At 56.0% G+C, this 25,125-nt stretch overlaps 13 protein-coding genes across 13 annotated transcripts; 7 read left to right on the top strand and 6 right to left on the bottom strand.

The window, feature by feature from the left end:
- Positions 1–399: 399 nt before the first annotated feature.
- On the bottom strand, positions 400–846 carry VTJ04DRAFT_5081 (uncharacterized protein; the record flags this gene model as incomplete). Its single annotated transcript, XM_069363158.1, has 1 exon — positions 400–846. The coding sequence occupies one exon, from the start codon at positions 844–846 to the stop codon at positions 400–402; it is 447 nt and encodes a 148-aa protein (XP_069220032.1).
- Positions 847–2,149: 1,303 nt separating this feature from the next.
- VTJ04DRAFT_5082 (uncharacterized protein) lies at positions 2,150–4,024 on the top strand (the record flags this gene model as incomplete). Its single annotated transcript, XM_069363159.1, has 1 exon — positions 2,150–4,024. The coding sequence occupies one exon, from the start codon at positions 2,150–2,152 to the stop codon at positions 4,022–4,024; it is 1,875 nt and encodes a 624-aa protein (XP_069220033.1).
- A 281-nt stretch (positions 4,025–4,305) lies between these two features.
- On the bottom strand, positions 4,306–5,673 carry VTJ04DRAFT_5083 (uncharacterized protein; the record flags this gene model as incomplete). The annotated part of the gene is made up of 3 exons (XM_069363160.1): positions 4,306–5,024; positions 5,134–5,327; positions 5,636–5,673. 3 exons carry the CDS (start codon positions 5,671–5,673, stop codon positions 4,306–4,308), a joined length of 951 nt encoding a protein of 316 aa, XP_069220034.1.
- A 344-nt stretch (positions 5,674–6,017) lies between these two features.
- On the bottom strand, positions 6,018–7,063 carry VTJ04DRAFT_5084 (uncharacterized protein; the record flags this gene model as incomplete). Its single annotated transcript, XM_069363161.1, has 2 exons — positions 6,018–6,252; positions 6,351–7,063. The coding sequence occupies 2 exons, from the start codon at positions 7,061–7,063 to the stop codon at positions 6,018–6,020; spliced, it is 948 nt and encodes a 315-aa protein (XP_069220035.1).
- A 3,318-nt stretch (positions 7,064–10,381) lies between these two features.
- On the top strand, positions 10,382–11,329 carry VTJ04DRAFT_5085 (uncharacterized protein; the record flags this gene model as incomplete). Its single annotated transcript, XM_069363162.1, has 2 exons — positions 10,382–10,460; positions 10,521–11,329. The coding sequence occupies 2 exons, from the start codon at positions 10,382–10,384 to the stop codon at positions 11,327–11,329; spliced, it is 888 nt and encodes a 295-aa protein (XP_069220036.1).
- A 431-nt stretch (positions 11,330–11,760) lies between these two features.
- On the bottom strand, positions 11,761–12,386 carry VTJ04DRAFT_5086 (uncharacterized protein; the record flags this gene model as incomplete). Its single annotated transcript, XM_069363163.1, has 2 exons — positions 11,761–12,173; positions 12,266–12,386. 2 exons carry the CDS (start codon positions 12,384–12,386, stop codon positions 11,761–11,763), a joined length of 534 nt encoding a protein of 177 aa, XP_069220037.1.
- A 772-nt stretch (positions 12,387–13,158) lies between these two features.
- Positions 13,159–14,745, top strand: VTJ04DRAFT_5087 (uncharacterized protein; the record flags this gene model as incomplete). The annotated part of the gene is made up of 3 exons (XM_069363164.1): positions 13,159–13,173; positions 13,231–13,502; positions 14,520–14,745. 3 exons carry the CDS (start codon positions 13,159–13,161, stop codon positions 14,743–14,745), a joined length of 513 nt encoding a protein of 170 aa, XP_069220038.1.
- Positions 14,746–14,807: 62 nt separating this feature from the next.
- Positions 14,808–15,928, top strand: VTJ04DRAFT_5088 (uncharacterized protein; the record flags this gene model as incomplete). The annotated part of the gene is made up of 4 exons (XM_069363165.1): positions 14,808–14,877; positions 14,959–14,974; positions 15,106–15,317; positions 15,372–15,928. 4 exons carry the CDS (start codon positions 14,808–14,810, stop codon positions 15,926–15,928), a joined length of 855 nt encoding a protein of 284 aa, XP_069220039.1.
- Positions 15,929–16,029: 101 nt separating this feature from the next.
- VTJ04DRAFT_5089 (uncharacterized protein) lies at positions 16,030–16,254 on the bottom strand (the record flags this gene model as incomplete). Its single annotated transcript, XM_069363166.1, has 1 exon — positions 16,030–16,254. The coding sequence occupies one exon, from the start codon at positions 16,252–16,254 to the stop codon at positions 16,030–16,032; it is 225 nt and encodes a 74-aa protein (XP_069220040.1).
- A 632-nt stretch (positions 16,255–16,886) lies between these two features.
- VTJ04DRAFT_5090 (uncharacterized protein) lies at positions 16,887–18,935 on the top strand (the record flags this gene model as incomplete). The annotated part of the gene is made up of 2 exons (XM_069363168.1): positions 16,887–16,984; positions 17,168–18,935. The coding sequence occupies 2 exons, from the start codon at positions 16,887–16,889 to the stop codon at positions 18,933–18,935; spliced, it is 1,866 nt and encodes a 621-aa protein (XP_069220041.1).
- Positions 18,936–19,761: 826 nt separating this feature from the next.
- Positions 19,762–21,142, top strand: VTJ04DRAFT_5091 (uncharacterized protein; the record flags this gene model as incomplete). The annotated part of the gene is made up of 7 exons (XM_069363169.1): positions 19,762–19,841; positions 19,968–20,171; positions 20,231–20,331; positions 20,388–20,547; positions 20,600–20,684; positions 20,746–20,979; positions 21,035–21,142. 7 exons carry the CDS (start codon positions 19,762–19,764, stop codon positions 21,140–21,142), a joined length of 972 nt encoding a protein of 323 aa, XP_069220042.1.
- Positions 21,143–21,707: 565 nt separating this feature from the next.
- Positions 21,708–22,753, bottom strand: VTJ04DRAFT_5092 (uncharacterized protein; the record flags this gene model as incomplete). The annotated part of the gene is made up of 2 exons (XM_069363170.1): positions 21,708–21,719; positions 22,142–22,753. The coding sequence occupies 2 exons, from the start codon at positions 22,751–22,753 to the stop codon at positions 21,708–21,710; spliced, it is 624 nt and encodes a 207-aa protein (XP_069220043.1).
- Positions 22,754–23,614: 861 nt separating this feature from the next.
- VTJ04DRAFT_5093 (uncharacterized protein) lies at positions 23,615–25,017 on the top strand (the record flags this gene model as incomplete). Its single annotated transcript, XM_069363171.1, has 2 exons — positions 23,615–24,382; positions 24,433–25,017. 2 exons carry the CDS (start codon positions 23,615–23,617, stop codon positions 25,015–25,017), a joined length of 1,353 nt encoding a protein of 450 aa, XP_069220044.1.
- Between the last annotated feature and the right edge of the window lie 108 nt (positions 25,018–25,125).

Genomic DNA, 25,125 nt, shown 5'->3' on the forward strand with positions numbered 1-25,125 from the left:
AGCATAATACAGAGAGCACCCTCTTCCACAACGGTTTTTCTCTCAGATGTGGGGTACGAGCATACGAGCAACCATATATTATTATTCAGGGAGATGCCCAAGTAGCCACCTCCTCTTCCTCCTCAGTGCCTCTGAGGACGATTTTTTGTTACAGCCAAACGTATTCCAAACACATCCCTCGCTCCTCTGTACACTATTTAATCCGTTCATTCCGCTAAATTAAGGGCACCCCGCTGGTTTCTCCGGTTCCGGCCAGCACCACTTCTCACACGTGCCCACGTCCCTGGTGAGAAGACTTGATATGGTACAGTACAGCCGGTCCCGGTAACAGTACGGCTGCCATCCATAGAATTCACGTATCCCAGCGCAGAGTTCCTTGGTGCAGCCCTCCGGCGGCGGTCAGACGGACTCTGGCGGTGGCGGCGGCAGTTCCGGGGCATCGCACCAGTCCTCGCACCGGCCGACCTTCACCGATATAAAGAAGCCGATGGTGCAATAAAGCACGCCGTCCGGGGAGCAATATGGCTGCCATTCGCGGTCCTGGCGGGCTTCGTCGCAGGGGTTTGGGCTGCATAGCTTTGGCGGCTCCGGGCCGCGCCAGTCCTGGCACCGGCCCATGTCCTTGGTGATCAAGCCGGCTGCGGTGCAGTGGAGGCGGTCTTTGTAGCAGTACGGCTCCCAGTGGAAGGTGGTTAGTTCGGCACAGGGGTCGGCGATGCATGACTTTTGTTCGGAGGAGGAGGAGGAGGAGGTTTGTGGGGTCGGGGTGGCTGCGGCGTTGGTGGGTTGGGAGAAGAGGGTTAAGAGGAGGTCGAAGAGGATCGACGTTGATGGGTTAGGAGTCATGTTGGTGGGTTTGAGAGTGGGAAGTGTCCTGGATGGGTTGCCAGCGATATCTGGTGGAGTTGGATTCAGAGGGGGTGGGAGGAGGGGGTGTGAAGGTGGTGGTTTCATAGCTGCCATGCCGACCTCCAGTGCCAATACATTTACTTGAGCTATCCGTACCCAGGTTTGACGAGCGGCGGTTCAGTGCATTGCCGAGTGCAATGCCGCCCTGTACATCGAAAGTATGCCGGTTTGGTATTTAGATTGAACTGCTAAAGTGGCTGCTAAAGTGATGACGTAACCTTGCACTTCAACCGGAGCTTGGGGTCGGGAAGTTCCATGTACGTATAAGCCCTCATGGTGGAAGACGTAGTTTGGCTTATTACCGTACCTATTCTTCAAAAGTCGTTGCAATCATGTATACTACGTAAATAAGAAACAACCTTTCCGTAAAATCATGTCCGCTCCAGGAGGAGGAATGCCATGAATCATGTTGAGCACCTCAGGGGTAAGAAGTGACCTCCCACCATTTTGTTCAGAACAAACGAGTGATGAGGTGGACACTAAAGAAACACAAACTCCGACTTCATATCCCTCTATTATCCTCATGTCCATCCAGCGACATAGTTATCGTTGCAGCAGAATATTAGGAGCAAAAACAAAAGAGAAACGACACGGAGCAACCTAGCCGCCTGGCTCTCAAAAGAGAACTGTTAAGGAGGATACCGCAGGTTCATGCGCATTTCAGAGTTGAAGGACAGAGTACGAGTAGCCCTATTGTTGGGTCGGGACCTGGAACCTAGAATGAGGTTGTTTGAAGGGTTGTGCATATGGTTGAGGAGGCACCCAAGGCTTGGCTGACAGGGGCAATGGCGCGGATCTTGGCAGGGGAGCTCCCGAGACAAGGCTGCGGGTTGCCGCCTGTTTGGAACCTTCAAACGCCGTGGGGACCTGAAGATTGTTTCAGCCGAGTCAGCTCTTATCAACATCAACCGTCGCAACACGGATAAGGTATCGACATCTCGTCCGGCTTTGTGTCTAGCACCCGGAGTTACCCCTTTTAGACAGATTTGCCACTGCGGACAATACTTTGCTGCTCAAAGCCATTGACACTCGCCGAGCCCAAGCATGCTGCTGTCCTAGGCTCTCTGATCCATTCTGCAGCCCAAACCAACCCAAAGCCAGGCTTGACCGAAGCTCGACAGGCCCCAATTCTTCCACCACCAAAGTCGCGTAACCTCCGGACCGTGCCCTAGCATAGTCCCCGACTCCGCTCCAACAAACTATCCCCAATCCCCGTCCACCTCACGTCCAAATCGTCATCATGGCCTTCGGCGCCCGACGACGAGGCATCCTCTTCCTCGCCCCGAGCGCCGCCTTCCTGCTCCTCCTTCTCTACCTCCACCTCTGGACCGACGAGCACGCCTTTGCCGGCCCACTCCTCTCCTCCTCCTCCGGTGGCCATGGCTACAGCCCGCCCATACCCGTCAAAGACTGGCAGCCCCGCCCGGAATTCTCCTTCTGGTCCCAACTCCCGTACCACCATAACCCGCCGCAACCCCTCAAACCCCTCCCGACCGGCAAGCCCGTCCAGTTCCCGCGCGTGCAGGCCGAGACGTTCCCCGCCGAGAAGAGCGGCTCAAAACGTGCGCAGCGCGCCCAGCGCCGCGAGAAGGTGAAGAAGGTGTTCAAGCGGTGCTGGGACTCGTACAGGAAGTTTGCGTGGTTGGCGGACGAGGTGGCACCCGTGTCCGGGGGGCCGCGGAACACGTACGGCGGGTGGGCGGCGACGTTGGTGGATGCGCTCGACACCATGTGGATCATGGGCATGAAGAGCGAGTTTCGCGAGGCGGTGGACGCCGCGGCCACGGGCATCAACTTCACCACGACGGACGTCAAGGACGTCAACGTCTTTGAGACGACGATCCGGTATCTGGGCGGGTTCCTGGCCGCGTATGATTTGAGCGGGGATGTCAGGTTGTTACAAAAAGCGGCCGAGGTCGGCGAGATGCTGTACCACGCCTTCGACACGCCCAACCACATGCCTATCACCCGCTGGGACTGGCAGGCCGCGGCGCGAGGCTCCAAGCAAGAAGCACCGGGGAGCGTGCTCCTGGCCGAGATTGGCAGCCTGTCCATGGAATTCACCCGCCTCTCCCTCCTCACCGGCGAAGCCAAATGGTTCGACGCCGTGCACCGCATCGCCGAGGCCATGGCGGCGCAACAAGACGAGACCGCCCTTCCCGGGCTCTGGCCGCTCGCCGTCAACGCGCGCGACGCCGTCTTCAACGAAGGGAACTTCTTCCCCCTCGGCGCCATGGCCGATTCCGCGTACGAATACCTCCCCAAAATGTCCGCCCTCGTCGGCGGCCAACTCCCCATCTACCGCACCATGTACGAAAAAGCCATCAACACCGCCTCGCGGCACAACCTCTTCCGCCCCATGAACCCGACGGGTGAGGACGTGCTCATCGCGGGCGCCGTGCGCTCCGACGGCCGCGGCAAAGTCGACCTCGAGCCCGAGGGCCAGCACCTCGCCTGCTTCCTGGGCGGATTGTTCGCGCTCGGCGGCAAGCTGTTCGGCCGCCCGCGCGACCTGGAGACGGCCGTCGGGCTGGTCAACGGGTGCATCTGGGCGTACAAATCCTTCCCGTCGGGCATCATGGCCGAAACCTTCTTGACCGTGCCGTGCAACAAGTCCAGCCCGGACGGGCGCGCGGCCGAGGACCCGCCGTGCCAGTGGGACGAGCTGGCGTGGAAGCGCGAGGTGCTGCGGCTCGCGGGCAAAGAGACCGCCGACATGGACGCCGAGAAGCTGTCGGCGGCCGCGGACAAGGTGATTGAGACGCACCGGCTGCCCAAGGGGTTCTCGCGGCTGACCGACAAGCGGTACATCCTGCGCCCGGAGGCGATCGAGAGCGTGTTCATCCTGTACCGGACGACGGGCGCTGAGGAGTTGCTAGACGTGGCGTGGGACATGTTTTCGGCCATTGAGAAGGCGACGGCAACCCAGCTGGCCAACTCGGAGGTGACGGACGTGACGGCGGACAAGCCCCGGTTTGCCGACTCGATGGAGTCGTTTTGGCTGGGCGAGACGCTCAAGTACTTTTATCTCATCTTTAGCGAGCCGGACCTCATTAGCTTGGATGAGTTTGTCTTCAACACCGAGGCGCATCCGTTGCGGAGGATGTTGCCATGAGTGAACAGAATCTGGTCAATTCTGGGTATTTGTGGAATATAGACGGCGGCGTTTTCTTTGGCTAGGTCGGGTATCAGGTCAGGTCGGGCCAACGTTCAAATACCTCTGGAACTTTGTGTACAATGATAATCTCATTACTTGTTTTCCCCACGCCTCTACATGATCCCGTGAAGCAAGCAAACGGCAAGCAAGTGAACATCCCAAACCAAACCAGTCCAACCCGAAAGAAATACCCCAGGATATCTTTTCTTGCCCCTTTTATAACCACCTTAATGATCCAACTAACTAAACTCCATCTCCTCATCCTCCTCCCCGACCCCCTCCTCTTCTTCCATCCCCTCCTCCTCCGCCTCCCTCCTCGCCGCCTCCACGCTGGCACCCAACTTCCTCACCCCATCCACCACCCCCAAAATAAACCCCCTACTCTCCGCCAGCTCCATCGCGCCCACGCCACGCAAACTCATCACGCCGCCGCTAAACGACCCCAGCGCCGGCGTGCTGCTGCGCAGTTTCGCCGCGCGGACTTCCACTAAGTCTCGTAGCAATCCCCGCACTTCCCCGAGCACCGACGCTGTGGATGTTGATGTTGCGGACGATGACCCGGCGCTGCCAATAGCAGCAGCCACATCATCCCCCGCATGCGCCAGCAACGCTTCGGCTACCTCAAGCCAGTGGTACGGCAAGTAACCCGCGGGGGCGTCGGCGGTGCAGGACGCGCGGAACGGCGGGGACAAGACCAAATCCTCCTCCTCTGCCTCTCCCGCTCCTCCCTGACGCCGCGCCACCCCGGGCCGGTTGCGATCCGCCCTTGACGGCAGCGGCGGCGGGTCCGAGAAGGCCTGCGGGTTGAGTTTTGTTTCGGCGTGGATGATTTCGGAGAGCGACGCCGGGTGCAGCCAGGCTGGTGGGAGGATGTTGGCTCGGCGCTGTTTTTTGAGGAGTAAGGCGAGCCAGAGGGGGAGGTCGGCGCGGTGGGGGGGCGAAGGGGTGGTGTTTTGCCCTGTTTTTTGGACTTGTTGTTAGTTTTAGTTTATGAATTCCGGTTGGTGTGAGAGTGGGTTTGGGTGGTGGTGGGGGTGGTTGATGAAGGGAATTGGGAACCAACGTACGCCGAGTAAGTCGATGCTGTCGAGTCGTTGCCGCGGGACGACGGTGACGAGTTCCATCTCGGCGAGGAAGGAGGTTTCGGCGTGGGTGAGGCCGGGAGGGAGGGGGAGCGCCATTGTTGTTCTGGGGATAGTGTATGGTGTTGGATAGGCGGATAGATGGATGGAGTTGGCGCGGAAAGTACGGAGTAAAATATCTGGCTGGAAAATGTCACCTCGTCATGTTCGATTGGGTATTCGGTCGGCTGGCCATAGGAGCTTTTGAGGCCAGTCGATATTCGGTGGTGCGTCGCTGGTTGTTTCTGGTTCCTGGGTGTTTTGGCGGCAGATACTCCGTAGATGATGGAGGGTGGCGGGGTTGCCAATTGGAGATTCCGCTCCACACAGCACAAAGTAACGTAACATGCTTGGCGCCTGGCGCGGCTGAAATGAGGCTGAGATCCACTGAGATCCACTTCTGTGTGACCCGGACCCGGGACGGGATCGATCCAGCCGAGAGACGGACCGGGTCCGGGCACTCGGCATCGGAGAAGTGGGTCCCATGTCCTGTCGGAGTTCCGGCCACCTACCGAGGGGCACGCCGAGCCGTACGCGGCCTGTTATGTGACACCAACACTTGAACCTTCAGGTGGTGCTACTTGAAAGGGACATGTGTCTGACAAAAGAAACCTGTGAAAAAGTCATGATATTCATCTCGGTAGACATCCAAAACTCCGGAAACGCCGTATTATCTGAGCTTGAGCCAGCTCAACGTAAAGCAAACCCCCATGACCCGACATAATTCATGAACCGCAACTAACATAGGAAATCAGCAGGTAAGGATCGTGTGTTTACACCAACTCTTCTTCACCTTAACCCTTCTCTTATCCCCTCCTCCCTCGACCCATTCACCGTTTCCGCCGCCGCGGGGCATGTCTGTCCCTCGGCGGCCGACCATGCTTCTGCGTCTGGTGGCGACGCAAGTGATCGTCTCGCGTGTATGACTTTTCGCAAATGTCACACACGTAGTCCCGCCCCTTTTCGTGGACGGAACGTCGGTGTCGCTCCATTTCGCTCTTGTATGGGAACTTCTTCCCACAATTTGGGCAAGGGATCGGCGGCTCTTTCTTGCGCTGCTCACGTCTGCGTTTGCAGTGCCGGTTTGCATCAGCAGGGCACAACGGGTTGGTGGGGGGGGTTGCTTATGGGATTGATTCATGGATTTGAACGAAATGACCTACGCGGGAATGCGCGATGACCGGCCTTCCTCCTGAAAAGCCTCTTCTGGGGTGGAGGGGTTGGCGTTCGGCTCCGACGGAGGAGGGAGCGGAAGATTGGGTGCGTGTGTATTGGTGTTTAGAGTGTTGGTAACAAATCCGGCGACCTGGCCAGTGTTCATAGGCTGTGTAAAGTGATCAACCTCCTCGGAAGGCTGCAGCGCGAATTGAATGTCATTTTCGAAGTTCATGTTCTGGTAAGGCAAGTTGCCCGGGAGTTGCGGCGAAGCTAGGCCTTGGAGATCGTAGTGCATGCCAGATGCATTCCAAGTTGCCGTTGGCTGCTGCACCTGGTAATTTGCAGTCGTCTCGCTGTACGGTCCTGGGCTTTGCGTGGCTAGCTCAGCAAACGCTGAAATAGGGGTGAGGCTTGAGGTGGGAGGTGAGTGCATGCTTAGTGTGCTGTTGTTCGTCGTGGCCTGGAAAGAGCCTTCCGCTGCTGTGACCTGGTCCTGGTACCATGACGGGCTGGTCGGTAGGTTCGGCGTAAAGTTTGTATTCGTGAAATGATAACTGAAGCCAGGGGCAGTCATGGTGTTCCCCTGCAAGTGAGGCTCAAATGTCCGCTGGACGGTGTAGCCATCAGCATATCCAGGGTCAGATCCAGGTGGGAAATATGCTTGGTGATCCCCCTCTCCCCCCATCTTGTAGACGCGGAGGCCGTAAGAACCGACCATCTTGAGTCAAGGGTCGTGCTAATGGAAGCTGTCGTTGAGGGCTTCTCGTTGACTTGTGTTATTGTAAGGTCTGATTAGGAAGAATGAGGTTGCGCGAGTTTGTATCCGTCGCTGTGTCAGTCGCCCAAGGATGTTGGGAATTGGCGGACATCAAAGACCGACATTGTTCTCAGTGTTGCCTTAGTCGTGAATCCGTCACAATCTCTATCCGCGAAAACCTCGCTACGGTCTCACGTAGACGCCGACATTGTTGGCTGGGAAAAAGGGTCAGTTTGGATTGCCATAAGGACGGAACCCACGACCATAAGCCTCAGGCACACCTACAGCTGCAATAGACTAAAGAGCATGCTGTAAGAGAACGAAGTATTATAAAGTCCCAAGAGAAGAAAACGTCGGCATCGCTGGAATGTAGACATGGGTTTGTCGTCGTAGGTGTATGTGACAATGCCGAATAGAGAGTAAGCGAGACAAAAGAGAGCGTATGGTAACTGCAAGATTATACGCAAGGTATAAGTGTATAAATCGAAGTAGAGATCGGGAGAAGTGATGGCTTGTAGCCGCAGGCTAGTTGATGGGTTAATGAATGACAGCGCCGGTTGTGTGAGCCTGTCCAGCGCAGCTTGAGGCGGACTGGTCACACATAGCCGGCGCAAAAGTACCGAAGGGAAACGACAAGTGGTAGAGACCGGGGAAAGAGTAAAGCTATGACCAGCTCTGGAACTCTTCATGGACGCAACAGCCTTGGATTTATGTTGGCCTGAGGATGTTGACTCACAGCCCAGGTGTACTTGGAGTTACTCCATTGATAGCAGTAAATGTGCGGATGGCCAAGTACCCCGAAGGTCTCCTTCTGAGCACCGCTCATTGGACGGCGCGGGGGGCATACAGAGGATGCGTGATGGCATTGCGGGCAGACATCAACAGACACTCATGGAAAACGGTGAAGGTGGTGGAATTCATTGGATAGATTTCCTTGTGTCTAGAGTTTATTTTGCGCGGTGTGCATGGGGTATACAGCGTGGCCTTAACACGTCGTCCTGTGGCTTTCGCTTGCGATGTTCGGCGGCCTAGACACTTGGGAGGTTGAAGGGCCCCACAATGTGCACTTTTCCACAGATTCAAGGCGAGTCACATCGAAGCAAATAGAAACAAGTAGAATCTCAATTAAACAGAAGCTGGAAGTAGCAGTACTAGGTCTCATTCTCATGGCATGATCTGGGATTGAATCCGTCCTCGTGGTGGTGTTGGAGGGTTTAGCGTGTTGTCGTTGACGTCAAGGTCGCGGTTGGCTGTGGCTGTGTGGAGGTTGAAGCCATTGAAGCCAATGGTTCGGAACTGTTTGCCGACGCAAGGCGCAACCTGACGCAAGGCGCAGACTGGAATCGTGGGGTGCTTCCTCAACTGCACTTTCATGAAAAGTTAATCGTCGATACAATGCGCAGTCTGGGATGACGTCCCTTGCGCCGATTCGGCTCCGAGCTTGTGGGCATTGAGGGTCTGGTCCCGGAGCCTTCTTGATGACCTCATTCAAGCTTATGAGCCAAACCATCACTTAATCCCCATGACGTCACGAACACCGGCAATCCATGTGCCTCACTGCTAGGAACGTGTGTCGCATCTTCAATCTGGTGCTCCACACACCATTAAAGTTACTTTCTCCGAGAGACACCCGACGGGATTAACTCCAGGCAACCCCAACAGCTCAGAACAACCCAGAATCATCACTGCTACCCCCTCTGCCCCAAACCACACATACGGCGCGATGCCCCTCGTCTGGCTCTGGGCTGGCAGGATTGTGGGGGCAGCACAATCTCTGTGCTTCCCTAGCTTTCCCACCGCTTCCAGCAGGAATGTGGGGTCTGGGGCAGACAGCATCCAAAGAGACCTGATAGTATCGGAGGCGGAGGGATGGATTGCGCCGGCAATCCCCGCCCATGCACGACACACCAGCAGACCGCAAGGCTGAAAGTAAGGTAAGATTGGTGAGCGCTTACCTGACTCCAGCAGATCTGGTTCGTTCATCTGGTCCTGGGCACATAGCCCCAGAATTCCCCGATTAGGAATGTGGGGTTTCTCGGGCTTCGGCCCCGGCTCCTCCTTGACCCCGGGCCGCTCCCGCTGGGCGCCGACCTCGGATCCACAAGGCTGAGGTGGGGCAACCTACCGTCGCGCCAGACTCCTCACTTCCTCGCTGATGAGCGCGCCCTTGGGAACTTGCACTTGGACGGGTTTGAAGTTTTTCCGATTTCCATTCATCACACTCTGGAGTGGCCCTGGCGATAGTCCAACCACATCCATTCTCTGGGAATCCTGTCATTGCTGTCACCAGAGCATTCCGCAGCCTCGGGTCATCCATGACTTCGCCGTTGAGCTTGGCATACTCCACAATATCTATCGTTCCGCCTGCATCTCTGTTACGCATTGACATCAACCGCAACATCTTAATGTCTAAACCAAAACGTTTCAACATACAGAGTATTGAGTCCAGAAGTCAGTCTTCATCAAGCACGCCATTTATATATCGACAAGGTTGCAGACCATAATAGTTGATGTTGTGAGACCGACTTGACCTTGTCGGCAGACTGGACTCCTATGCACTGCTTCATCACCGAGGTAGGTACTCGGAGACTACCAAATTTGGACATTGTATCCTCGACCACAATACTACAGTAGGTCAGTTTCAACAAAGCATGCACAGACCTTCGGCATTATCGTCGAATATGGCAAACACAATACCCCCCATTTCTCCGACCGCGGCGCTTACTGTGTAGGCATTGCACAAACAACTGATCGACAACAAGGGTGCGAGAATCCGGGGACTCGAAGGTACCTATCGTCCGTAAAGAGAGGAGAAATACCAACTAGTCTCTTAGAGATTTTGCTCATCGCCATCACGTGTGACGTCGTTGCAGCCCCTGCAGGGCAGTTCAGGGGGGTCAAAGTGCCGGATCGCCAAGTCCAGTTTCACCACATGTGCGGAGGAGGGTCCGTGACCTTGGATGACAGCATGGCATAGGATGTGCCGATGAAACGCATGACGCGCGTTGGTCGCTCATACACTTGACTTTCCATTCTCAGCATCTTACACATGAATGTGTGATGAGGCCGCCAGCAGGTTGGGAGCGTGAAGAGGGGAGTGGTATATCATGATGGATGGTCCATGGAAGAGACGGTGTTTGTCGAGGTCCACTGATTTCCCTGGATGAAAATCAAAACAAATAATATCAGAATCAGCTTGGAAGGCATTCGCTATTTCTTCGAGTCAAGAACTTCATTACATTCTTGAATTTATCACCAGACCTCGACTTCAAGGTACCCATGTGTGACAACGACTCAACCACCCCTTTCTGCTCCCCGCAGAGCGGAACTCGGGTGCAGACAGGAGACACCCTCGAGAGTAAGGCCATTTCCGCAGAGCATCATCCCCAACCCATTCTCCTCTACTAACACCCACAAGTAACCTGGAACCCCTTGTTCTTCTCCCCCTCCTCTCCACAACCCGCCGACGAGATCTTCATCCAAGCCGACTTCTACCTGCCCTCCTCGCAACCCTCCCCGCCGCAGCTCGCCGGCTTCACCTCCACCGCCCTCGACCCCTCCGCCGGCGCCTTCCGCTGGCCCATCCTCGACGCCTACATCCCGGGCAACAGCACGTCCGCCACCGCGCTCCTCTCCATCGCCGCGCCCAACCCCACCACCTCCACCAACGGCTCGTTCGTCCGCATCGGCAACGGCGCCCACCGCTTCCCCGGCCCGAGCGTCGAGATTATTCGTGCAGCGGACGCGGGTCCGGGAGCGAGTAACGCGGCGGATCAGACACCGCTGTTGAACGGGAACGGGAACACTCCACAACAAGGGCAGGGACAACAACAACCCTCATCAGAAACCCAATCTTCAACAACCACAGGGACAGCTCCGCCAACGAGCCAAGGTCCCCTCAACCCCCTCGCCATCGCCCTCCCCATCTCCCTCGGCGTCTTCACCGCCCTGCTCATGGTCGCGTACATCATGCTGAAACGGAACCGACCGGACCTGTTGGCGAAACTCTCTCCTAAGAAATGGGGAGTCGGCGGCGGCGGGTATGGGGAACGGCAGAGTCGGCGGCAGCGGATGCGCAAGGTCGGCGGGCGGAACGTGGAGATTAAGGTTGTGAAGACGGACGTGGAGGGGCTGAGGGCGAACGCGGCGAGGATGGTTGGGATGGGGACGATGCCGGGGATGGGAGGGGGACAGGGGTGGAGTGGGTATGCGGGAGGGAGGGTGTGAGGTTGAAAGGGCGGTTGGATGGGATAGGATGAGGTTTAGGAGGGTAGGATGAGGATGGCTCGTGAAGATGGTGTTGAATAGAGGAGTGGGCGGGCTTTGCAAGGATGCGCTGGTTGGGAGGATATACTGATACCGAGATGGTTTTAATGGCGGCGTGGTGGCTTGTTTTATTTTGATGAAATGGAGAGTTTACGAACACTTATCAAGCTCTATTCCCTTTGCAACTCCAGTCTATCAGATGAACCTCGTAACCTGCACCCTGAGTCCCAGAACCGCGATAACTAGACCAGTCCAGTCCCTCAACTCACCCAACTCCAGAGCCGTCCCGCTGAGATCATCAAATACTAGCTCAAAAGATTACTTCAATCACCGAGCCTCAACTCCATCTTATAAAAACTGCCAACACCATACTACCCCTCTCTCACCCCAAACTAACCCCAATACCCATCCTCCCACAACTCCTTCCGATACCCCTCCGTCAACCGCTCATCCGTCCCATACTGCTCCTGCCACCCGACAAACCCGCGATCGAGCACCCAGACCTTCTGCTCCTTCACCTTTGACTGCGAAGAAGAAGATGATGACGATGAAGTTGATGATGACCCAGACTCACCATCCGTCCTGGTACTCTCTCCCGTCTGCTCTTCCGCCTGCTTGCTCCCCAACAACCGCTCGCGCTCGCGGATGTACCGCAACGCGGCGCTCGGCCCGCGCTGCTGCGACAGCGCGCAGTGGAAGACGACCGTGTCCTTGTCCTCGAGCTGGCGGACGAGGGTGGGGAGCATGTAATCCAGGGTGCGCGAGGGGACGTTGCGCGAGCCCTTGATGTGGCCGCCAATGTAGTCTAGCAGGGTTTGTTAGGATTTCTTTTAGAAAAAGAAAAAAAAAGTCTCTGGAGTTCTGGAGCGGTTTTGTTTGGGAGTGGTTCGTACGTACCGTCATCGCGGACATCGATGATGGCGATGTTGGGCGCGGCAGCGGGTGTTTCTTGGGCGGCGAGCAGGATCTTGGAGAGGGTGGCCGCCGTGACCCGCTCCAGGGTCCCAATGGTTGCCATGGTGGTTGGTTGGGGGAAAGTTGTAAAACGAAACTCGGGGTTGGTCAGGGCTTTTTTTCCGAGCTTGATCAACAGTTGATCGGCGCTAACAGTGCTGTGAGTTGGGTCTTGGTGATTTGCGGGTTGAAACAGAAGACAAAGGTTGATCTGAGGCATGGAAATGCTGGGTGGGGCAGGCACCTTGACGGATGGTGGGGTTGGTTGAGGTGGGATGTGGCAGGTGGGGGCAGCTGGTAGACGGTAATCGCCAGGTGGCAGTTCTTGCTCCTCTGGGTCCCAGACCAGCTTCATGGTAACTGCACCACTACACCTTAAACCTATTCAAGTCTGATATATATTATTGCGGGAACTTTGTAGGAAAGGCCCTCATATTGCCTGTCTAACAAGACTATAGTCCAAGCTCAACTATGAAGCTGGCGGTGTTGGGCTGGGATGGGACCAACTCGCAACTTCCCAAGACATATTAATTCAGGTGTAGCCAGAAAAGGCTCAGTTAAACCAGGAAGGGGAGTTGCGGTTTCTCGGTCTTTCGTCTTTCAGTTGTGTGGTTTCCATTCCTTGCAGGATGAGTGTTCTGGCAAACGTGAAGCACTTGTACAACTCGGCGCCTTTTCACTCGTTGCCAGTCCGGCGTGTATTCTTGAGCCCGACCTTCATCCCACATGCTGTTGTTTCAGCTCGACGCTGATCTAGAATGTGTCAGTACTCCCATGGACCGCAGAGACTTGCACACTTGTGAAGTCTCTCAGGGTCCTGTCGTCCAGTCATTATCATGGCCACAGCTCCAGTACGCATTCCTCCAGTCTCGACCTGAAAGCTGGATTGGTCCTAATCCCCCACGCAGCAACAGCAACAGCAGAACTCCACATCCTCCGGCCTTGACACTCAACTGGTGCCAGTCTCTGTCTTGATCTCGTCCATCATCGCCACGGCCACAGGCACTTGCCTATTCACCATCTTCGGTCTGTTGCTCATTACCCACCGCCACAAGATCCTCAGACGATGTCGAGATCGGCGACCAACCGAAGCAGCTGTCAAGGAGGAGCGGCCAGCCATGAATCGAGCGCCAGAAGGTTTTGGTACTCGTGCTCCTCTGGCTTCCACGCCGCCAGCGAAGTCAATCCAACCCTTGACGCCCCCAACCACGGCACGCGGAGGGGCGACTCGCGCGGGAGATCGACGCCGCTAGGGGATCGTATTCGACCGTCCGCTTCCCCCGATTCCTTCGACCCCGAGCGAATCCAGATCGCCGTCTGTCTTCACTGATACCACGGAGGAAATGTATGCGAGCATTCTGGGGAGGCCGCTCCAGGCGACACCGAGGAGGTATTCATCGGCTCCTCTGCGAGAGGATGTGGGATGGCCTTTTCCGTCGAGTCAGGGGTGGGTGTGAGGTTCCAAGATCGCCGGCCGGGGTAAAAGAGACGAGGTCGGCGAGAGATTTAGTTCGGTTTTGTTTGTTTGATGGATCAGCGTTTTGAGTGGGATGGGTTAAGCGCGGGGCTGAGGCAGCGGCCGCTGAACATGGCCAGGATATCGTCCAGTTTGCTGCTGGAGGGGTTGGTTGTCAAGGGATGAGACGCGGCTGAGAGGGAGGCAGCAACCGGGTTCTAGCATGAATCCAACAGATTTAATGCGTACAAAATTAATCGATATCTTCCTGGTTCCCCGGTTCCTTACTCCAATAACATGTTAATATGTGTCTTGTTTAACATAAATTTTCACAAACTAGGAGAAAGATGTGACGATTGTGCATGTGAAAGAGCTGTGATAGAAGACCCGCTGTGTTGTCCATGCCAAGACATAAAAGTGGGCCACCCAGCTTGGAGCTCCCCGCTGGGCAGATGACGTTGGACAAGGGCCGCGAGAAAGCCAGACCAAGGAAACTTGTTCAAACTGCCCACCACCTCAACTGGAACTGGAACTTGAATCCCTTCCTTCCACGTCACCTCAGCCTCAACTTTATTCAATACATCTCCGGAACTAGGTGCTTACATCGGACGAAAACAAGCACGTTTCTTTGAGGGTTGGCGATCTTTACGACGAGACAACGTCGTTGGGAACCTAAACCTCAACCTTAATAAACCTTAATCTAGTGCGCAGCCCAGTTCCGCACAAATCCCGACGATAAAGCAACCTCGTCGTCGCCACCTTCGAATCCCGAATACTCCTCCTCCTCACCCCTCCTCCGTCACAAACCAACACCTTAAACTACTTCCGCCTCTCTCTCGGCGTTTCGCTCAGTCCTCTGAGCTTGTTAGCACGATCGAGCAGCAAACACTCAAGATCTGCTGTTTCCACCGCACACCACCTCGCAGCTTCTTGTGCGACATACCACCCACCAGCAAGAATCTCCTGACAGACCGACTCCCCTTCTCTGACCGCGAGAGCTTGATTTTTCCCTGATCGCTAGCTGTCAAAATGCCTCCTCCGCCGCCTGCCGACCTGCCTCTCGCCGAGAGGCTCACGCGGGTCGTCAAGACTCTGCAGTGTATGTTTCCATTCCTGAACCACAATTCGCAGCTAAGCGATGGATATCTGAGACTTTGTGGCTGACTCTCTTTGTTTCCAGTTGCTTGGTTCTCTGGGTATGTTCCCCGGTCATGCGTTCTCGCTGCCTTGTCTATGCGATATCTCGCCGGCAGCCCCGCAATAACCACCTGATCCCACACCACCCGACCGAATGACTCGATCTGATTACTAACTTGAAGATACCTAGACATGCTATTCTTCTCTTCTGCGTCTTCCGCTACGCGCTCTCATACATCCGCTTCAACGCGTCTGGCGGCTTCGCCGAGTTTTGCTACCGATTCGCTTTCGTGGCAGCCGCATGGACCTATGGCATCGTCGTCTACAAGACCATGCGCGCTCGGCAGAGGTCCCAGGGCTTCGAGAAGCCCATCGTCGAGGATGAGAACGTCCAGTACCTTGGTACGTTACTTTCTGGATCCTGAGATTGGGAGAGGGTTCTAATCTTTGTTACAGTGATGGCATTCGTCTGGTTCTTTGTCCCCCAGTACCCGCTCGCTCTCCTCCCGTACGCGATTTACTCCGTGTTCCACGTCGCCAGCTACGTTCGCGCCACCCTGATCCCAACCATCGCTCCTCCTCAGCCCATCGCTCCGGGTTCTGGTGCTTCGCCCAACGGCAAGCAGCAATACACGCAGCACCCGATCTCAATCACCATCGGCAACTTCGTCAAGCGCTATTACGACTCGTCGATGTCGGTGGTTGCCAGCCTCGAGGTTGGTCTTTTCTTCCGGATTGTCTTTGCCGCGCTTCTGTGGCGGAGCCGCTCCTGGATCCTGCTGGCGATCTACTCGACCTTCCTTCGCCTCCGTCTGGACCAGAGCAGCCACGTCCAGGAGGCGTTTGCCCAGCTCGAGGCCCGCATCGACAACCTGATCGGTGCCCAGGGCACACCTCCGGCTGCTCGCCAGGTCTGGGACGGCGTGAAGAACTTTGCCCGCCAGTTCTACGTTGCCACCAATCCCCGGAACTTCACCGGCGGTGCTTCAGCTCCTCCAAAGAAGACCAACTAAGTGGACGTTGGCGGAACAACCAAAAAGGATGGATGGCTTTGTGGAACCAGATCGGTCTTGCGCTTCTAGCCTTGAATAGTGGGACGTCGAAAACACTTTGGTCACTGGCCGGTACAAGCAGGTCGAACTGGAATGGGAGGGTATTTGGGATCTAGTGTCATTGGGCCAGCGACTGCCACATATGGCACACGTGGACGAGGGGGATAGGGGGACCGGATCTGGAGCTTTCGGAAGCAGGAGGGCGATGGTGACAATCCAATCCTGGGCCATTCGTCTACCAGCAAGAAAGCCCCTCTGCAATCTTGGAGAGGCGTCGTGGAAAACATAGCGGGACGCGTAGTTCAGGGACATGTGTGTTAGTATCCAATGGAATTTGGGATTTCTGAATGGCTGCTGCTTTCATTAACTGTTGCTATTTTTGTTTTGGGGTCTTCACCGCTGTTGACTCATTGATGCCTTGCATACACTATCTGTTGCGTCTACTTCGTGGGTAGTAGTAGTATGCCTCTATTTATGAGATGGACTTGAGGGACTGGAGAGCCTCAATTGTCGCCAAGCTTTGGCCCCACTCACACGCCCAAAGGGATGACGTCGGCTGGTCAGGTTTCCGCAAGGCAGCCCACGGTTGCACGACGTCTCAACAACAACCTTGATGGTCTGTCTGCCTTCTGGGAAGTCTAAGGTAGAAGTGATCATCACCATAAGGCCGATAACAAGGCATAATAAAGCGCCTCCGCGGAGGATTAAAGACATACCGGCGGCCGCTGGCGGCACCTTCTTGATTTTCTTTATGTTGTTCGATTGACGGGTTTAATTTGTTTTTCTCTCCTTGGTTAGGTTGATCGTTGATCCATTGATCAGTCACTCGACTCGACTGATCATCGCTGTCTTTGAGTGAACTTCGGCATACTACGACTCAAAACTTCCAACCGGCCTCGCGAGTTCGGACTGGACAAAGATGGCCTCGCTCCTCCGCCAAATTGTCGCCGGGCCGAGGGTCAAGCATGCAGAAACGGGCCTGGATTTGTGTTATGTCACGGAGAATATCATTGCCACGTATGTCCCTTGTTTTTCTTTCTCTCCCTCTCTCATCCGCAACCTCATCCTCATCTGGGCATGGCAAATTCATTCCCGTCCGTCCCACAACCACTCCCCCTCCATCTTGGAAACTTTCCCCTACTTTCCAACTTAAAAACTCCCTAAAGGTACTGATATCAAACTCTGACACAACCACAACAGCTCCGGCCCCTCCCAAACCTACCCGCAACGCGCCTACCGCAACCCCCTCGACCAGCTCGTCGCCTACCTCGACGCCCGTCACGGCGACGGCTGGGCGATATGGGAGTTCCGTGCCGAAGGCACGGGCTACCCGGACGAGGCCGTCCATGGCAGGATTAGGCACTACCCGTTCCCCGACCACCACCCGCCGCCGTTCCGGCTGGTCCCCGGGATTGTGGGCGGCATGAGGAAGTGGCTTGAGGGTGGGTCGCTTTGGGAAGGAGAGGATGAGGTTCGGAAGACGGAGAAGAATGGAAATGAGGAAAGTGGTGGTGGTGAGGGAAAGGGGAGCGGGAAGGAGGAGAAGAAGGACAGAGTGGTGGTGGTGCACTGCAAAGCGGGTAAAGGACGCTCGGGGACGATGGCGTGCAGCTATCTTATTGCTGAGTGCGGGTGGGGCGCGGAGGATGCGATGGCGAGGTTTACGGAGCGCAGGATGAGGCCCGGCTTCGGCGCGGGAGTGTCCATCCCCAGCCAGCGGCGGTGGATTGGGTACGTTGAGCGCTGGGCGCGCGCGGGGAAGCCGGCGTACGTGGACCGGCCGGTGGAGGTGCTGGAGGTGCATGTTTGGGGGTTGAGGAATGGGGTGAAGGTCAGTGTGGAGGGGTTTGTGGAGGAGGGCAGGAGGATCGAGGTGTTTCATACGTTTGGGAAGGAGGAAAGGATTGTGGTGGAGGCGGGCGCGCCAGGGGGAGGGGGTGTGTTGGATATGGTGCAGGATATGGTTGGGTATGGGGGGAAGTCGACAACGACGGAGGAGGGGACTGGGGAATCAGAGAGTGACGCGCCACGGTCTGACGAGCTCAATCACCATCAAGCCAAGAAATCTGCCACCTCGAAGGCATCCAGCTTGATACGCAAGTTATCAAAACGCGAGGCAGGGTCCGCGCCGAACCTGATCAAGCTCGCCGGCAATTCCAAGAACAACAGCAGCACTAGCTCCCAAACCTCCTCAACCACTACTATTACTACCACCACGGCATCCCTCGCCAGCAAATCCTCCCCGCGCTCCCAATCCGCCACCACCCTCGCCGCCAGCAACAGCAGCAGCAGCAGCAACAGCGACCCCGAACCGGGCGGACAAGCCGTCATCTTCAAACCTGCCGCGCCCATCCGCCTGCCCACAAGCGACATCAACATCGCCGCCGAACGCCGTTCCCGGGCGCCCGGGAAGAAACTGGGTCTCGCGCTGGTCACCGCGGTCGCGCACGTCTGGTTCAACGCCTACTTTGAGGGCAACGGACCAGAACAAAACGGCCGCGCCGACGAGAGCGGGGTGTTTGAGATTGCGTGGGACAAGATGGACGGGATCAAGGGCACGGAACAGCGAGGGGCGAGAGCGCTGGATCGGATGGCGGTGGTTTGGCGGTTCGTGGAGGACGAGAAGGAACAGGGGGAGGAGATTCGGGAACCAGGCAAGGAGGGACCGGTGCCCCAGGCTACGGCGGCGGATTGGAGAGGGGGGAATCGGGCGGATCCGGATGCGGGGGAGGAGTTGGGGTTGGTGGTTGTTGATGGTGATGATGATGATGAGGGTCTGAGGATGAAGGAGGGTGGGAAGGGGAAGGGGGTTTGTAAGGTGATGGTTGAGAAGAAGAAGGGGGAGGGGGATGGGGATTCGATGGAGGGTGTTAAGGTCAGCGGACCGGATGGGGAGGAGGATCTTGGGGATGTGGAAGAAGAGAGGAAGCAGGGGCGCCGGGATACGGAGAAGAAGCCAGCGGCTTGAAGACCGGGGCTAGATATTGAGTGTTGATGTGAAATGTATTGCAACTACGGAGTGCTGTTCCTGCATTGGCGAGAAGCAATATCTGACTTGGCAACTCAAATCATCCTAGTCTTGCCTGAGTCCAGATGGCGGCGCGGGTTTTAGAAAGTGCCCGTGGGGTTTGGATATGGGCTCAATCATCGAGTGGCCTTCCTGAGTTGAGTTCTGTCTGTCCCGGAAGAACGAATTGCGACGGGCATGTGTAAATCCGGGGCTCCAGGTTCGGGGGAAAACAAGGCAGGAACCTGGAACTTCAGCCGAGCCAAGACCTCACATGCCGCTTACGTGCTCTCTCCGGCCTTATCGATAGGAGCTGTTACTGCGGGAAGTGGAGCAAGACCCACGGGTACCGGTACCTCCAGGGTGCTCCAAGTCACTTTTGGACACTTTGGACCGGGCTGGGCCATCTCCACTCGGCTTTCTTTCAACTTTTTTTTTTCTTGCCGGCCATGACCTCGTCAATGCTTTCGCCTTGCCTTGCCGCCGGTTGCCTGTCCCACTTGCACCCGAACTCCCTTCTTCATCCGCCTTCTACCTCGAATTCCATCACCATCATCACATCATCACCAACACGGCGCATATCCTCTCGAATCTCGACCGTCGCACTGCGTCACTTGACAGTTCCTCAACCCCCTGGTCACTGCCCCGCAGTCGGCTTTGTTCCCCGCTAACAGCCGCACCGTCCGGTCGCAGTGCAGCAAGCAAGTCGAAGCAAAAGAAAAATCTCGGCCCATTCCGATTCCCGTGATCCTTTTTCTCTTTTTTTTTTCTTCTTTTTTTCTTCAACATGTCGGGCGAAATGGCCAACGAGATCAAGCTCATCAGTGGCCGCAGCCACCCCGAACTGAGCGAGAAGATCGCGAAGCGGTATGCCACTTTCTAACTTTTCGCTTGTCAACAACTCTGGCCAGGGACGACGAAAAGACCTCGCTCGGCGGCCGTCTCCGGCGCATTAACGTCACATGGCCCGTCGCTGACTTGGACGTCTTGCAGGCTGGGTATCCAGGTCGCTAGGACAATATCCCTCAACTACTCGAACCAGGAGACTTCTTTCACCGTCGGCGAGTCGGTCCGCGACGAAGATGTCTTCATTGTCCAGTCCACCGCCACCGGCGACGTCAACGAGGGGTTGATGGAGTTGTTGATCATGATCTCGGCCTGTCGTACCGCCAGCGCGAGGAGGATAACGGCCGTCATGTACGTTCTTCCCCCCGAGCTGCCTTCAGACGGAGGAACTCTTTCTGACTTCATGGCAGTCCGAATTTCCCATATGCACGTCAAGACAAAAAGGATAAATCACGAGCTCCCATTAGCGCTCGCCTCGTAGCAAACATGCTGCAGACGGCCGGCGCCAACCGTACGTTGCTGGATTTGTCGACTGCCGACGCTGGACGCTTCTCTAACAAACAACAGACATCGTGACGGTCGACCTCCACGCTTCCCAGATCCAGGGCTTCTTCAGCGTCCCCGTCGACAACCTCTACGCCGAGCCTTCTTTCCTCCGATACATCAGGGAAAACTTCAATCCCGAAGACTGCGTCATCGTTTCCCCTGACGCCGGTGGCGCGAAGCGGTCCGTATCCTTGTTTCTCTATCCAAAGAACCAAAACTGACGGCTTCGGCAGCGCGACGTCTATCGCCGATCACCTCAACACGGCTTTCGCTCTGATCCACAAGGAAAGGCCGAGGCCCAATGTTGTTGGTCGCATGGTGAGAAAGCCCGGGCGCATCTGGAGTCGAGTCCAGCATATCACTGACACACTCGATCTAGGTTCTCGTCGGCAACGTGGTGGACAAGGTCGCCATCCTCGTGGACGACATGGCCGACACGTGTGGTACCCTCGTCAAGGCTGCCGCTGTGCTCAAGGAGAACGGCGCCAAATCGGTTCTCGCCCTCGTCACCCACGGCATCCTTTCGGGTAATGCCATCGAGACATTGAACAGCAGCGTCCTTGAGGCACTTGTTGTCACCAACACCGTCCCGCTCGGGGACAAGGTTGAGCGGGTGAGTCCACGCGCTGCCACACTACCACAATCCTGGCTGACCTCATCCATTTTAGTGTCCCAAGATTCGCGTCATCGATATCAGCCCCACGATTGCCGAAGCCATCCGTCGTACCCACAATGGCGAATCCGTCTCCTACCTCTTCACTCACGCTCCCGTCTAAACGGCATGGCATCAAGCCGTCAACCCGGTTTCCATTGGCGTCACGAATGGCAGGGCTATTTGCTTTGAAGGAAGGCACGGGCACAGAACTTCCGTCATCATCACACACAATACATTGGATTTTCCATGATTCGCTCCGGCAGGGTAACTATGGAGCAGCATGTCTCGGAGTATACGGTGGGTCGCGTACAGGACCCTGTCTGTTATGGTTGAAAAGGGTGTTGGTTTTTTGTGGTTTGTAAAATGGGATTTGGGCTGCTTTCTTATATCCTCCTGCTGTTTATGAAGTTCTAGAAATTGAGGGATATGTTCATTTCTATGTCCGTTCTATGGCACTCTAGATGCGACATATCACCGTGCGGCCATGATCTGCATTGGCCAAATAACACTGTCTCATAAACTGTCAACCAAACAATTGCTGGCTTTGAAGCATCTAAGGGGAAAACATTCACAGTTTTGCCTCCGGTTGGAGGCTGAAATGCGAGTTGTCCAGGACTCGGGGACTTAAGGGGAAGACCGGTGACGAAGGCTCAATCAAGGTGTAACAGACGTTTTGCCAGCATGGCTCAAGCGGCGGGCTATCAGTGCGTGAGAGGGAGATTAAAACAAACACTACTTCTGTCAGGTAGTATATACCTAGGAATCCAACTGACTCTGGGGTCGAGTCGGTATTAAGCCAAACCCAAGTCTCATCAGACCTGCAAGATGAGTACTCACTCGTACATCCACTGAATCGTTTTATCCCAAGGCCAACCCGTCCGTCTCTTTTCTCCCAACGACTGTTTACTCAGAGCTGGACAGAGGTTTCAGCACTTGGACTACTAGTAATACCTCCAGAACTCTCCGACGGCTTTCTTGACCCCGCCTCAACCTCAACTGCCCCGACAGGGGGGATAAAGCGCAACTCGAAAACCGTTGCCGTGGGGAAGCTGAACGAAGAATTCCGCTGGCCCTTTCGGGGTCGTGTTTGTTGCTGTTGTTTTTGCTGCTCATCACTTACCTTCACACCACTCCGCTTCCTAGCCTGTGATCTTGTCACCCTCCTCATCCCCCTCGCTGTCATCTTTACCCCCGCCTCAGAGGAATCTTTCTGTGCCCGTTCTTGCTCTTCGTCATGGTAGGTCTTGTCGCCATGCCCATGCCACCAGATATCCTCCGGATCAAACACCTCGGCGGCGACGACCAGCCCGATTAGGTCGGTGAATTCTTCGAAGGAGGTAATGGGTCTGCCGTAGAGGTGGTATTTGACACGGAGCTCGTGCGCAGGCTTTATTTTGGCGGTCGTTGGCTCGGTGCTGGGACTGGGGCTGGGAGCGGGCGAGCGCTCAAAGGGAGTGCCAGGTGGCGTGGGGAGGTGGTGGTTGAGAGCCGCCCCTGGCGTGGAGGGGGACGGGCTGGTATGTGGTTCGACGGAGGGGAGGGGGATGCCGGCTAGGTTGGGGGTCTTTGTTTGGGAGGAGGAGGAGGAGGATTGGGTTGGTTGGAGAGGGGCAGGTGTGGTTGAAAGATGGGATGGAGTTTGGTGAGTTGCGGGTTTTGTTTTGGAGCACTTGCGGAGGACGCGGCGGACGGATTGGGAGGGGGTGGAGGTGAGTTTTCTCCTGGTGGCCATGGGTGTTAGGATTGGTGAGGGGAGAACTGGGGAGGGTTTTGATGGTTGGGTAATGATGAGCACGAGGGAGCTGGGAAGGAATGGGTTGAAGGGAGTTGAGGATATAGCAGATACCAGTCACCAGTCACCTCGGTGAAGTGAATCAGATGGTTATTAGATGCAGTATATGGCTAGCGGGACCTCTGCTTGAGCAGCACACGTCATGAAAACGTTGGGTGTCTGACCGTTTCGATGTCACCCGCGTTGTTCAGAACCTATAAAATACCCCTTAATGTCTCCTTGCTGTCCAGGTGGTATATACAATGGCATTATTCACCGAGGGCCACTCCTCCTCAAGAACAAAGACTTGACACTCAGATAAAGCGGACTTGACCAAGGCGCGGCTTGGCCTTTGAGCCAAATTGCCGAATCTCTCATGAATGCCATCAAGAATTTCGAGGATACAAAAATAACACGGCAAACACAAAGACTCGAGCATGTCATTTCCTGGTCTTTGTTCCCCATCGAAGGTGTCGTGGCTAAAGATAGAACGCGTCTATCATTGACCAGGCCTAGACCCCCCCACAAGATCCTTATATCCATCTGATGTGACTCCCGTCCCTGACTTGACCCAACTCCATCTCCACTGTTCCTTGGACAGCTCGTCGACCTCGTGAGAGCCAGCCATCGCAAGAAGACTCATCAGCTCTTGAGCCTCAGTGATCTCAGTGACCAAGCTCACGCTGAACCGTGATACAAGTCTCTTCCCTGTATGGATGTCGTAAGAGACAATTCATCTTATAACAACACCACAACACAAGCCCATCCCCTTAACCTCTTTCCTGAACCTTAGGTGAAGTACCTAGCTAACAGCCTCCAGCCATGGAATGGACCCTCGTCTTCCTCATCGCCCTCGTCGCGACCTTCGCATGCTGGCTCTCCTTCGACTGGACACCGACGGCCGATACCTTCATCAACGCAGGCCTCTTGACGGCCCTGGCGGTCGGACTCTGGCACTTCAATCTCCTCCATAACCTCCTAGACATCTTCATCCGTCGTTTCAATGACATCTCTATCCACATCTCCAGAATCCTTAATCCTCCCAACCCTCCCTCCCCCCCTTCCAAAGCCCTCCCAGGCACCCCCAAACCACCAGCCCCCAAACCATCAAGCGATGGTGATGACAACAGCCCAACCCCTCCCCCTTCCAACCCAGTCCCAGTTCCAGATCCCTTCACCCAACCCCGTCCGTCCCCCCTCACCCCATCCACCGTCCGCATTTGCCAAACACGAGGCGGCGTCCAGAGCTCTCCAATCCGTCCGCGCTGGCCGCCCGAACCCGACGCCCAGTGGCCACAGGTGGAGGTGAGGCCGTACCAGGCGTCTTCGATGTTTCGGCCAGGAGCGGTGCCGCCGTGGACGGTGGAAGGGTATGTCCTGGACCCTGCTGATCCGCTGTATTTTACCAATCTTGCGCGGGCCGCTGCGACGCCGCCGCGTTGGGATAGGGCTGGTAGTACCAGTACCAGTACCAGTACCGGTGGCCGTAGCAGTGGTAGTAGCAGCCAGTGGCTGCCGCAGCAGGAGGAACAGAACCTGCACAGAAGAAGCCTGCACAACCCATACAAGATCTACCCCAACACCTTCACCGTCCCCGAGTCCCCTGATTCCCCATCCACGCCTAACACATCCTGTACCAGTTCATCTTCCTATTCTTCTTCTTCTTCTTCTTCCTCCTCCTCCTCCTCATCATCATCATCAACTTCCCCTTCCCCCCGCCCATTCCGCATCCTCAAACCCCCAACCCCCCCTTCCTCACCCTGCTTTTATCCTCTCTCCAACAACCCCCTACCCCTCTTCAACTAACCTTCCTCCTCTTCACCTTCTCTTCCCTCCTCCTCCTCCCCTCCAGGATCTCCACCTCCCTTCTTACCCCCCTAGCACCGTACTACACCCCCCTCCGCAACCTCTTCCTCACAACCACCTTCTACACCCTCACCATTTTCATAATCCTGCACCTCACCTGGGGGGGACTCACCTGGACGCTCTGGGCGGGCCAGCAAACAGGCAAGGAAATCCACAACTTCTGGATAGGAACGGTGGTGGCGCGGTGGCTGTGGTGGGCGTTCGCCGCGTGGGGCGGGTGGGTGACGATGGTGTTGTTTGCGCAGCGAGATTGGGATGCGATCGACCAAGGGACGGTGGGCGTGGTGGTGCTGTGGTTGGCGGGCGGGGTGTATTGGGTGGGGGATTGGTTGAGGGGATTGGTTCCTGATTGTCAGTAGGTGGTTGATATGAAGAAGAAGGATGGATACTTCAGGTTGGAATGGGGTCGACGATAAAATACGTTGGATAGGACGGGGTTATGATACTGGATTGCTCGGGTTATGAGA

The sequence above is a fragment of the Mycothermus thermophilus genome (genome assembly GCF_041956435.1).
Source record: "Mycothermus thermophilus strain CBS 625.91 unplaced genomic scaffold VTJ04scaffold_3, whole genome shotgun sequence".
NCBI classification, from domain to species: domain Eukaryota; kingdom Fungi; phylum Ascomycota; class Sordariomycetes; order Sordariales; family Chaetomiaceae; genus Mycothermus; species Mycothermus thermophilus.